The 13,061-nt window shown below is 44.6% G+C and overlaps 1 protein-coding gene across 1 annotated transcript in view; it reads right to left on the reverse strand.

The window, feature by feature from the left end:
• Positions 1-8,015, reverse strand: part of NUAK1 (NUAK family kinase 1) — a 50,578-nt gene extending 42,563 nt beyond the window's left edge. The window contains exon 1 of the mRNA XM_027886644.1: positions 7,718-8,015. Within this exon, the coding sequence (XP_027742445.1) occupies positions 7,718-8,005 (288 nt within the window). The 5' untranslated portion in view covers positions 8,006-8,015. The remainder of the gene's footprint in view (positions 1-7,717) is intronic.
• Between the last annotated feature and the right edge of the window lie 5,046 nt (positions 8,016-13,061).

Below are 13,061 nucleotides of genomic sequence, written 5' to 3' on the forward strand. Positions count from 1 at the left end.
TTTTGTAGCCAGGGAGTACAGGAAGCAACAGCAGGAGAACACTATTGAAAGCCTGGATACACTTATGGCTTTAATGAATTGGCCATCAAATATAACAACACACATATGCAGCTTTTACCTTGCTTTGTAGTTCGCTCCCCGCCCTCCCCAGCTATTCCACATGTATCTAGCAAAGTGGAAATTATTTTGAGTTTGGTTTATTAAACGGACACACATGGTACTCACATCTGCTAGAAGATATTTGAGGGAAACGCTGACAAATGTCATTTACATATTTAGTCAGAGACCTTTTCATCTAAGACATTTCCTCTGACATTCCAACTGTCCTAAGTACATCAACCCATCAGGGCTAATGACAAGAGGTTTTTCTATAAAGTGTCTGGTGCACGCCTGGGCAATTTAGGGACAAATCCTGACTTATGTAGGAGGCAAGAAGAGACAGGAACAACCCTGTCAGTAGGTCAGAGATTCCTGTGCCAAGGTACCCATCACTGGTGGTGTGTAAACCATTGAAACTGAACACCAGAGCTGGACACTGGCTGCAACCTCCACCCTTTTCCAGGTCGGGAGCTGCTGAGACTGTGGCCACTTCATGCAGAGGAGGAGTTACAGGAAGAGGGTACAATGAGGAGAACAGTGTCCTACTGAGAGAAGTGTGGTTGTACAGCAAGAGGAGGGGCTTTGGCATCGGCATCCTTGTTCACGAGGATAGACATAAGCATGGTACAGGAGGTAGGGACCTGAACCACGGAGATGCCTGCGTCAAACCAAAGGTCAGCAGCCAATTTCCAAATCCCTGGTATGTGGGTTTTGGAAACACATCCCATATGCTCTACATTTGGATAACCATGGCTCTAAACACATTCACCTGCTGGTGTTCAAGGCTGATATATCCAGAACTGGGTGTCAACCCACTTTTGTCATTCTTCCTTGGCATTGTTGTGGACGCCGCATGCCTCCTCCCAATCCTTCACTCCAGCAAAGACTCTCGAGTTATTTATTTACCAGACAAAACACAGACTAACTACAATTACAGTTCTCTAAAGAATAAACAATTGTTCACAAGAACTTCACATTCCACACAATTTTATTCAAACATGTATGACCCCGAACAACAATATATACAGTAATTGTCTCCACATGGCAAATCCACACTGTGGTTCCTAAAAAAAAAATAATAATTTTTAGAACATATGCCACTAAAAAAACGCAATATATTTTAGCAATATCTAATGAAAGACTTTGTAAAAGCAATTTCCATTCTGTTGTGTTCTCTAGCATATGGTGCTGTGAAACCATTTGTATAAACGCTTCGACATGTTAGAGTGTTTTTAGCTGAAGGCTGCATTATAAACATTGGCTCAAATTCTGTTGTGAATTTCACATTTAGAGGGAATCACACTAGGTATGTATCAGGCCAAAATGTGCCCTGTCCGTTAGTCTAACTTTCCTTTATTAAGTAGTATCCCTTCAGAAATGAATACACTGAGACACATGGAAGTTAACTGACCTGCCCAAAACCGTTCAGTCCAATGCAGGAGGGGAGGGGGAAAAAAAAAAGAAAAAAAAAAGCAATCAACAGTCTCTTGGAAACTTTTAATTTCTTCACCTGTAAGAAAGTGCAACATCACTGAAAGAACATTACTTGATGTTCACTCAAAGTTCAAAGAACATGTTGTTCTTTATTATGGTAAAAGATTTGACAAGTTAGTGTATTCAGATGACCCCTCCCTGGCTAGTCATTAATTCAGACTTTCATACCACCAAACCATACTCCCCTGAACAAATCTGCTTCTCCAACAAAAATTCTCAGTGCAGAAAACTAGCATTTTGTACTAGTGCCTTTCTCCTGATGACCTTCATGCTGTAATCAGTTATTTCTGTCTGCAGCCCTTGATGTTAAGGTCTTCTTTGGCATTTCAATTAAGCAAGTGTTTATGTGAAGACCATAGTAATTTTATACAAGCAGGTAGTATCTCCTGTGGGTAATAAGCCCACAATATTCACTGTGAATGACATTAGATTAATTACAGTGTTTTTTATGAGATTAATTCCAGTGGGTTTTTTTCCATTTCCTGGGTTTTTTTTTTCTTTTTTTAAAGCAGAATATCGGAACACACCTAATAACTAAGGGTGGAACAAATAACAAATTAACAGCAAAGCTATTTTCAAGCCCATATACTCTTTCCAACTTCTGTTCATTCCAGATCTAGAATTTCCATGCATGCAGAGGATGACCTGAGTTTCACTAACACGCCTTCAGCACCATGAAAACATTGTCCAGATTTAGTCACATTACGAGTCTCTAAAAGAACTCAGCTCACACATCTTAAATAAATAAATAAATACATACATACATGCATACATACATAAATAAGATTTAGGTGATACATTTTGCAAGAACCTCTCCTCCCCCCCTCCTCTGGCCCCACGTAAGCGCTGCATGGCAGGAGAGGTGTACACAGCAGCCACCCCAGGCTGCGCAGATCGTGCTGGCAGCTACCAGCTTGGAAGCAGGGAGCAAAGCAGCACGCTCTGCACGGGTCACAGCGCTGGCATGCACAACAAAGCAAGAGGCAGCGGAGTACAAAAGGGCCAGGAATGGAGACCGAAGCTGGATGTCACACAGGGACAAAAGCTCAGGGTAAAGAGAGAGCCCAGGAGGCAGGAGAGACTGAGGAGGAGGCTATCATCCATAGGACCCTGATGCTACACGTTCTCTGCGTGGCTGGAAAAAAATCAAGTATTAGTTTGTGCACTCAAAACTAGCTGATATTTCCAATTATTTTGGCTCTAACTGGCAAGTTTTTCCTTTCTCGTGAATAAAATGGGGTAGTGATACAAGGTATCGTTTCTATAATTCAAGTGTATTATCATAGCTGTGGAAGCCACATTCACGAATCAGGAACCTGCTGTGCAAAGTGCTGTACAAGCACTTCACATCACAGCAGTATTGTGTAGATACTTACACCGGTGTCTGCAACAAAGGAAGATATCTTAATAAGAGCAACAGAGAACCTCAAAAAAAAATAAACAGTTCTGTGTCAGATTTGGACATTATCCTGAGCAGTCTGGACATTGCACTGAGCAATCAAGATAAAAATCAATTTGAAATAGTGACCCAGGTGCTAAGTGAAGCAGAAGTTCTCAGGGGCGAAAAATAGAAATATAACATGTCATTAAAGATAAAAGCATTCACATGCTTGAGAGGGACACCAACAGTCTCTGTGATATCAGCTGGGCAGCTAAGAGAATTGGGACAAACGTTCCACCTGGCTTTCACTGCCCTCAGTGACTCACGACCAAACTTTTATCCTGCTACATGGAACTCTTAAAAACCACACCGCAAACAAACAAATGGTTGTGTAAGGCAAACAAGGCCTTAATTACTGATATGACAGAGCTGTCATTGTTGGTATTCATCCTTGGTTTTGTTATGATATGGACAAATACAATCAGCAAAACAAAGGTCCTCCTTTCATGCAATCTGTTGCTGTTTCAGGATTTCAAAAATCCTGTGCAACCTTTCAAAAGCATCACAAAGCAGAGCTGTTTCAAAGAAGAGGTTTTCACTGGAGTTGCAAATAAAAAGAATTGTTGCTTTAAAGTTTAAAGGGTTTTTTAAAAGATTTTGATTCAGAAACCAATTTCATTTGACAACATCCTTCTACCTGCACTTTTATGCAAAGGAGATAAATAACACACATCAGACACCACACATAACTCGCCTGCCCAAATATGAACCACGTGCCTGTTTTTCATGTTGGGCTGCAGCTTGTCATCAATTCCCAAAATAATTAACTTTCTGAAGGAACGGCTGGAGGAGAATAGTGCTTCCTCCACCTGCTGGTGAGGAGGAAGAAAAGATGTCATGGTTCAGGCAGAAAGGGGGAGATAAAGGTGGAGGGGGAGACTTCTGCATCTACTCCTTATGGCCTCCCCAGTGCAGCCTAAGCAGAGAAAGGGAGACAAGCTCTGGGCTTTTGCAAATGGTAAAATCTCTCCTGAAGACAGATGGTAACAGAAATGAAGTACAGATAACACAGAGAGCTTCATGAATGGTTGTAACAATCAACCAGCAACATTAACAAGCTCCAGGTCCAGTAGTGGCGAGAAAGGCAAAAGGACTCCCAGCAGAGCATCTCACAGGAGGGCACCCCCAGAGAGCTGTATACCGGCCAGGGTTCTGAACCCCTGCGTTAAACTTTGCTGGGAGTGCTCCAGGCAGTCTAACAAGGTTTACCTGGCATCTTCCAAGTTTCAGGGAGCAGCATGCTCCTCTGCTAACATTAATTAAAATTAATGCATTTGTTTTTACAGGTATTGTTTTCTGTATAATATCAGGAATACACAGATAACAAGACTGAAAACGCCTATCTGTAATTTAAAGTTGCATTCTAATGATTATTTACTCCAGTGGAATCATTTACTAAAAGAAAAACCCAGCAGCATTTACCATCTTCTTGCACCACACACAGAATCAGCCAGAGGTGGTCAATACACACCTTAACTAAGGCTGATATAAGTGTAACGGTGGATTTCTTGGCTAACAAACACTGAATACATAACACAAACAAAACTTCAGTTCTTTAGTTTAATATGTGCGAGTTGTCAAGTGGAGAAAACGCCCAAGGAAACATCAACAGGAGTGTTACTTCACAGGTTTGTGATATCATCTCTTCATCCTTACACTTAATAACAGGTGCCTTAATTTAAAATATCATAAGTTACAACTGTGTATACTGAGCCAGTACTAATGAAGAAAATCTTGCTGGCAAAATTAGGCACCTCATACGTCATGTAGCGGGCAATATTTTAACTGCTTCATGCAGCGTGCAATACCGTCTGCAGTCACTGTGGCAACTACTACACAAATTCACATAAGTTGTTTCCAATAAGAAACCAAACGTATCATACAATCTACCCTGGAGCTTTATGGCAGGAAGCTTTATGATCACGTACCACTGCATTAGGAGGAAAGGCAACAAAGCTAAAGTTAAGAGGAATAACAATTTGAATAAACCTGTAACCTGCTAACACATTCCAAATGCTACTTTCATTCAATTCAACAGAAATCCTGCTATTGATGTCCAATGGCACAGGACTAAAGCACATTTGTACTTTCGGACCTGTCTTCTTACCTTGGTTTTACTTTATTTATCCAAACCCATCAGTTTCTATCTCATTTCTGAGCTCTCTATTTATACAGATGATGACAAATCCAAAGTTTGTGCTTCATATTAAAAGCCTGGCTAGTCATGCAAATATCTTTATGAAATGCCATAATAAAGCTAAAGAGATTGTTGATGGACAAGAGTAATGGAAAGGCCAAATAGGAAAATCGCTTGGACAAGGCTGGTGAATGGGAACACAGCGCTGCTGCCAAGGTCCAGCTTCGCAATCTGTTACCATCCAGCTTCAAATAGCTGCTTACCACTGAGTAAAGAAAGATATGATTAGCTAAGCCCGTAGCAGAATAGGAAGCAAACAGACCGGACTAAAGCAACCTTAGGACTCTCGCTTCCTAGCTGCCGGCTGTGATAGGATTGGCATTGGACATGGTGCAAGAGAAAGTGCCGGCCACATCCCCTGCTCCGTGCATCCCCTGCTGGACACGGCAGCATCTGGTCCAACCCGCTCATGGATGATGCATTCACTGCCCACTAATAAGAATTGAGAAGAGGAAAGGGAAGAGAAAGAGAGGTGGAAAAAATGAAGGAAAATTCTGCCCCTCTCTGATCATTCATCCTATCGGTGCTCTTATCTCACCCACGGAAAGCAATCGGTGTTCACCGTATCAGCCAGACAACGGAACGGTCGGAAAACAAGAAGTGTTTTCCATTCACTTAGATCTGGCTGGATTCCTGACAACTAGCTTTTATTCTGCAAGCAGACAAAATGTGGATACTTTACATACACTTGCAGATGTTCCAGTTCAAACAGACACGTTACACCAGAACTTGCCTGCAGACTAGTTAATAATTATGAAGTGCCACACGCCAAGGCTTGCATTACTTCAGTAAAAGACTCATACCCTGGTAAGGACTTGTTTAGCTTCTACATACCAGCTGATAGTGTGAGTGCTACATTTTTATTGCATTTAAGATTGCATGGGTATTCTGACTTTCACCCTCTCCATTTCAAGATGGCATTAGCCATGTAGATTCAGTTCAGACCATATCATCAAAGTATCCTTTAGCTGTGTAGCTGAAGTGCTTGACAGTTATACGGAAAGACGTGGTCTGTTGTTAACTCAGATGAGATACACTCTACATCCTTTCCTGTGAGGGCTCTTCCCAAAGCCAAATCTCATTTACATTACTGTCTCCTTTTCTTTTTAAATTTCCCAACTCTTTTAAAAAAAATGTTTTCAATTTACTTGCTTATTTACTACATTTTGTTACGCAAGTACAAAATAATCTACTTACAAAATAATAGTATATAATATAGCCTTGGAGCTTTTGTTAGCTTGAAGTTGTAAAATGGCCAAGACAGCAAACTTTAAAAATCATGGATTTAGAGTGAGCATGTGCAGAGATGTCCATCTCTGGTTTCTCTTTAGCCAGCCTCCAAATGAGCTAATAAACTGAAAGCATATATGATATGACTCTACAACTTGGCTGAAACTCTCATTTTCACTGTCGACACAAAGATATTCAGTTGCAAAGTAAGTGCTCCTTATTAAAGCCATAGCATCCGAAATTTCATTTTCTGTTTTACAGATCCTTCTGCCTCTGGGTGCACATTGAGCTTCCCAGCAACCGAAAGGGAAAGATAAATGCAACGTCACCAGGGAAATGCCTTGCTTTTAGATGAAGTCGAGTGAAAACTCAATTAGTCTACTTCAGCATGGAGACCTCTGTAGAAAACCACCTATTCCTCAGAACAATCTTTAACACAACAACGCCTGCCTCTCATTTGCTTGCTCTCTGTGAATAGTTACATATTTCTGGGAAGGAAAAATGACAATAACTGTGACTAATGTGTACACTGCTTCAATCGCATTTCTGAGCCCGGCTGGAGCGCTGCACCAGCGAGGAAATGCTGAAGCTGAGTTATTGCTGGACAGCCTCCGGGCTGCTCCAAGTCTCGAGCCAGCCGGCACCGCTGAGTGGTGAAACGGATCGTAAAAACCAATGGGGCTGGGTTGCAGTCCCTGCAATCTTTTTAGGTGTCAGCAAAGTTCAGATCACAAAAGTATGACTGAATCACGGCGTTTTTAAACAGAGAAGCCAACGTTTGCCCTTCTGACAGTACCCTGTGAGCAGCTTTGGTCAGCTGCGGGATGTGACAGGTTTCACCAGACCGCGAATTTCCATCGGGGAGGCGGGGAGGGGATAACTGTTCACAGCAGACCCGCGTGTAAAAACAAAACAAAAATAATAAGCCACCCTATTTTTTCAATAGTAACGCATCCCTCCAAAACGTACCAACGTGTTACCACAATACCTTCACCGCTAGACCCACATAGAAGTCTCTCTATAGGATTTGCACTCTAAACAAAGCCCTGGACCGCAGGCACGGGTGGGATGCTGACCCGGGTCCCTGCGGGCTGCGGCCACGCCAAGCGCCCGCCTCGCCACAACACGGCAGCCCCGCGCAGGGACGGGGCTCCTGGCGGCAGGGTCCCGACGGGATGCACCCGGCGCTGGAAATTAAAATTACATATACCTGCATATATGAAATAGGCAGAGAGAAGCCGCTCCGCCAGCCTTACCACTCTGCCAGAGAACCTCTCGATGGCCCGCTTGACTTTGCCATAGGTGCCTTTGCCCAAGGTCTCCTGCAGCTCGTAGCGATGCTTCAGGTTGTGCTTGTGGTGATGCCGCTTCACCCCCTGCTGCTTCCTCGCCGCCGTTACCTCCGGGGACGGAGCCTCTCCGAGCGGCTCCCCCATGGCCGCTGCCGCCTCGCCTCCGGCCGGCCCGGGGCCGCAGGCGGAGCCGCGGGGCTGCGCGGGGCCGGGGCTGCTGCTGCCGCGGGCGGCCGCCTCGGCGCCCTCCATGCCCGGCGGCGGCGGGCGCGGTGTGAACGCCCCACCGGCCTCGCCGCCTCTGCCTCGGCCCCGCGCCCGCGCCGGCACCACGGGGCGCGGCGGGCGGGGCGGGCCGGGGGGCGGTGGCGGCTCCCCCGCTCTCCGCCCCTTCCCCGTCGCCCGCCCCGGCGGCGGATTCGGCGCGGGGCGGCCCCTCCACCCGGTTCGCCCCGCCCCGGCAACCGCGGAGCCGGGCGGGGCTACCGCGGCGGTCAGCGCTGTCTGCCCAGAGCCCGCTTTTGTGCGCCGGAGGGAAGGGGGTTCCTCGGCGGCTCTCCCGGGCCCCTGGAAGGCGCCTCAGCGGGGCCGAACCCTGGCCCAGCGTGGCCCCGGTCTGAGCCCCGGGTCCCATCGGGGCCGCGCTGAGGCGAGGCGAGGCGGAGCGCCCGCCCCGGCCCCACGGGTCTGGCGTCTGCACCTGCAGGGGCGGCGGGCAGGGGCTCGAGTGAGCCCGCACCAAATTTAGGTCTGGAAAGTTTTTCCAGAAAACGCCTCATTTTCCCCATTCACCACGCGGGCGAGGGTTTCCTGTGGGCTTTCCATGTTAGAGGAACTGGCAGAAAAACCCGGGCACGCCCGGGTGCCGCCTGTCCTTGGCATGGACGGGCGCTGTTTGCCCGCTACAGGAGGGTTTTGCCTGTCAGAACCTTCCTGGACCTGTCCCGCTGTGGTCAACTTGCAAATTCGGTGCCAAGATCTAGAGTTGAGGAGCACCTCGTCTGTGCTTTCAGGATCTTTGAAATACAAAAGAATGCATCGGGTTTACTCTTTCTTCATTTTAAAGTAAGGTGTTTATTTCTGTCACAGAGACAGCTTGAAAATTAAAACCAATACAGACATATAAATTGTTGGCAGGATTAAGTCGAATCAGATGTTTCCTTTAGAAAAGAAGCCATCCCCAAGCCCACGGCCAGTGGAGGCAGATGGTCTCTAATAGCAGAAGGGGCAATTTGCGTGGGGTGAAATCACTCTGGCATGCTGCAGTATGGCCAGTTTGCTGGACCTTCAAGTAAGAGCCCTGACTCAGTGTCTTTTCCCTGCTGACTCTTCTTAAGAGGTAGGTTACAGCTGGGATTGTCTGCCCTGCAAGAATAAGGCACATACCTTTTGAAATTCTGGATTCCACTTTGTGGTCACAGTGATGCCAAGGCACAGAATTTCAGGAGTCAGTAGTCCTGTCTCTCCATTTTGCTGGAGGAGTGTTAGCACAGAAGTTGGTCCTTGTGCTCAGCCAATTTTACTGGCTGGCTCTTGCAAAGGATCAAGTTTCTCAAATGTAACTAATTCAGGGGCATCAAGGTGATACCAGCTTTGGTGAGGACTCTCCTTTGGTTCCTCTGTCTCTCTGGGCCAGTATCTAAGACCAGACTTCCTCAAGGTTTCTTCCTGAGACAGTGAACACATATCCCTGAGGTTGCAGCTGTATCCCCTCTGACTTGAACTTGAGAACAAGTTTCTCTGTAATTACCATTGCTACACCTTCATTTTAGGATCAGCAGAAGTGCCCAGCTGGCTCAAGGTGAGTCTGCCTAGTGCAGTACTCTATTCCTAGCAGGAACCAGCACCACGCCACAAGGCTTGCAGAAGACAGAATCCTGCAGTTGTCAGTAGTAACACTTCCCATGCTGGCTTCTTGATCTTTGGAAGCCTGATATTGACTTAAGCCTCGGAGCATGAAATTTAACATCTCTTTCACAGACTACACCTCAAACTGGCTATTCCAAAGCAGAAAGGGAATGGGAAGCCTCACTCTGTTACTTTACAGATAAAAAAGAGTGCCTTGTCCTCCTGTGGCCCCTTCCTGTATTTTAGCTGTGGAAAGGACAAAAATTCTGTGGTACTCTCTTTGTGAGAAGTAAGGTGACAGTTGTAGCTTTGATATTTTTGTTGCTTTGCTTTAATGCTCTGAAGTGCTATTGCATTACCCCCAGCTGGCACAGAATAAAGCAATGCCTGGGCTACTTGAACACGCCAGAGAGGAACATTGCTGCAGTGGCTGCCTTCAGTGCCCCCAGTCTGAGATCCACTTGTGTAGCTCTTCCCAAACTGAGGAGATGCCCTGAGAAACATCCACATGAAGGAATGCAGACCAGACCTGCTTTGAGTAGGGATTGGCACATGGATGGGAATGCAGGAGCACCAAGAGGCAGGAGGGAACTAGGAGAGGGGCTAGCAACACAAGGAACATGAAGGGTGTCCTTGACTGCTGGGAGAAGTGAAAAATTGTCCTGACTTGTGTTCACCTCAGCGCAACTTCACTTGCATAGATTAAATCAGGGTCTCAGTCTTGCTGTGTGCCAAGGATACGGCAGTCTGTCAAGATGACAGTAACAACTGCCTGGTGGTTTTGCATGCCCAGTGCAAGCCCTACTTCCACCAAAGAGGCGAGCAGCTCGGGTCCTGCTCTGACCTGTGCTGACTGCGCGCAGGATTGCCCGAGCAGCTCTCGAGTGGCTTGGGCCCCCCAGAGGCAGCAGGGAAGAGTGTCCAGCTATGGTTGTCAGACTGTCTGGAAGCTCCCTTCAGGCTGGAACTCAGTATAGCCTATTTTCAGGTCCTTTATACCTCTTGAATAGCCGAAAAACATGAATTGCAGTGATGAAAATAGGTTTCATTATGTTATGCTCATGAGCGTTGTTAGTATTCCCAAACGTGTTCTCTTCTAGCTGCTTGGAAGCATACATCATCAGTTCCATGAGGAAATATGTCATGAATCATTGCTATATATTGTGATTGGAGAGATACAAGGCATAATAAAATACCAGAAACTCCAAAATGAAAAATGCCTATTTTTTAATGGGGTAAGCACAGGTACTATGTAGTATTAGAAATGCCACTTTTGCTTTTGGTGTCCATGCTCTTAAATGTGAAGCCAGAGGGCATTGAGCAAATCAAATATGTAAATTAAAACTGGACACAAGAAACTTTCTGTGCTCATATGTAAAAGAAATGGTAATTGAAAATAATGATAAATATAGAAATATGCCTATGATTGAGTGTATCACCAACACACAGAGGTATTTCCTTTTAATTTTTAGCATGTCAGTATAAAACATGTAGTGTTTCATTGTTTCTGAAATAAACATTTGGTGAGAATTTCAGCTCTCTGAGTTTATAGACACCACTAGGGAATTCTTCATTTCTGACAGTATTATTTTACATAAATGCTTTTCCTTATTCACAAAAAGGAATTATCCTCCCATTGAAACCAGCAGACTTCTGCTAGCCAGCTTCAAAGGAAATAGGATTAGGCTCTAATTTGCAAAGCAGTATTGGAGGATATGTTGTACCAAATCTAAACTATACAGAGAATCACAATAACAACAACAACAAAGCCATTGATTTCAGTAGGCTTACCTTTCTGAAACCAATATGAGTTGGAAAGTAGTCTTAAAAGACTGCAGCATGGTAGCAATAAAAATTTATCATAAAAATCAGTGCATTTTTGGGATTAATTTTGCCACAAACTTTCAAAACAGCACAACTTATTTATTATTTGGCATAGAGACACTCAGGATAAAAAAACCCCACTGGCTGAATAGTGCTCAGTCAAATATTTAGGTCTCCTCAGAAAGCTGACAGCATCTAAAATGAGACATGAGTTTCATAGAGCTGATTTTAGTTCATTCCATATATTTAGCTAAATAAAAACCCCAAAGCAAAAGAACATCAGGATTTCAAAGATACTTACTACACATACTTATTTTATAAACTGAGACCAGGTTCTGTCTGTGCAATAATTATGCTCATTGTAGCTTAACTTGGTGAGATGGTATGATTTGTACTCAGACTTCTTGTCCATAAGCATTCTTTAGCGTTTGCCAATGTTCAACAGTGTTGTTACCAGCCATCCAAAAGGCTGGCTTCCAGGGGGGGGGCTGTTGGAGAGCTGGAATACCTTCTTTGACTGTTCCCTATACTGTAAGATGGAGGAAAGGGGAGAAATGAGTACTAAAGGGATTCATAGATGCAATAGATGTGTTTTCAGATATTACTTAGATGCCGCTCTCTTAGGTGTCAGTCCTCTCTGCTGAGCTTTATAGTCTGTACACAAAGAAAAATATAACCATAGTTCTTTAAGTCAATTGAGTTGCTTTGACTGCTCATGCTTGATAATCAAGATAAGTGTAGGCGTATGCATTTGCTGGACCAAGCTAGAGTGCTCAGCATTGTCCAGACAGCAGATCTAAAGATGATATGACCACAGGACATTCTCTCAATTGAACTTTCTCCTCTGTGTTAAGTACCTGCTGAGAGAGAGCTTTTTGGTCTGATGAAGTGAAAGCATGCTAATGTGTTCCACTCAAGAATAGGGATTATCCTTTACAAAGCAGCGGCTGGCAGAGACAGCTGGCATCCATCTGGTTGCTGTGGCAGGTATCTGCATATTATCTGCCCTGGCAGATCACATCCAATCTTTGTAATTGCATGCTTTATGAAACTTGCAGGAGTCCAGAAAGTTCAGGATTAAGACTGTAATGCTGATTTTCTCTGTAGTGAGCCATATAAAAAAAAAACTTTACTTTGACAAGTAGTGGTCTTTTGAGATGTGCCTTGTTTGCATCCCACAGATGTCGGTTCACTATTAAAACAATACTTCAGTCAAATACTGAGCACTGACAGGGCCCAGATTCAGAAGTTATAACTTTTCTCTAAATTCATGTGTCTCCTCTTGTTATTTGACTGCCTCTAGGCTTCTTGAGATGTCCATGCAATAGGAAAAATAGAGACTTAGGTGAAGTTAAGCCCTCTGAATCTGGATCCCGGACCCATTACAGAGCTTTATGGGCAGTTTAGAAACTGAATAATGTCTGCAATATCTGTTTGGAGAGGGATCTGGAATTTGGGCTGGGGTTCTTTGTAAGACTGTAAGACTTTCAATAGGAGAGGAGCCGTATGCTCATAAAATATCTTAAAATTCCATTTCCAAGCCTCAAGGCTTTGCTTCAGTGACTTTCACTGAGAATTTAGACAATGAATGAGTTATAATTTTTGCCTGTAATACTGGTAATTTCTTCTGCTGCTT

This window comes from Empidonax traillii, unplaced genomic scaffold (genome assembly GCF_003031625.1).
Source record: "Empidonax traillii isolate 1590-97213 ecotype Southwest subspecies unplaced genomic scaffold, ASM303162v1 scaffold191:size1449129, whole genome shotgun sequence".
Taxonomy (NCBI): Eukaryota; Metazoa; Chordata; class Aves; order Passeriformes; family Tyrannidae; genus Empidonax; species Empidonax traillii.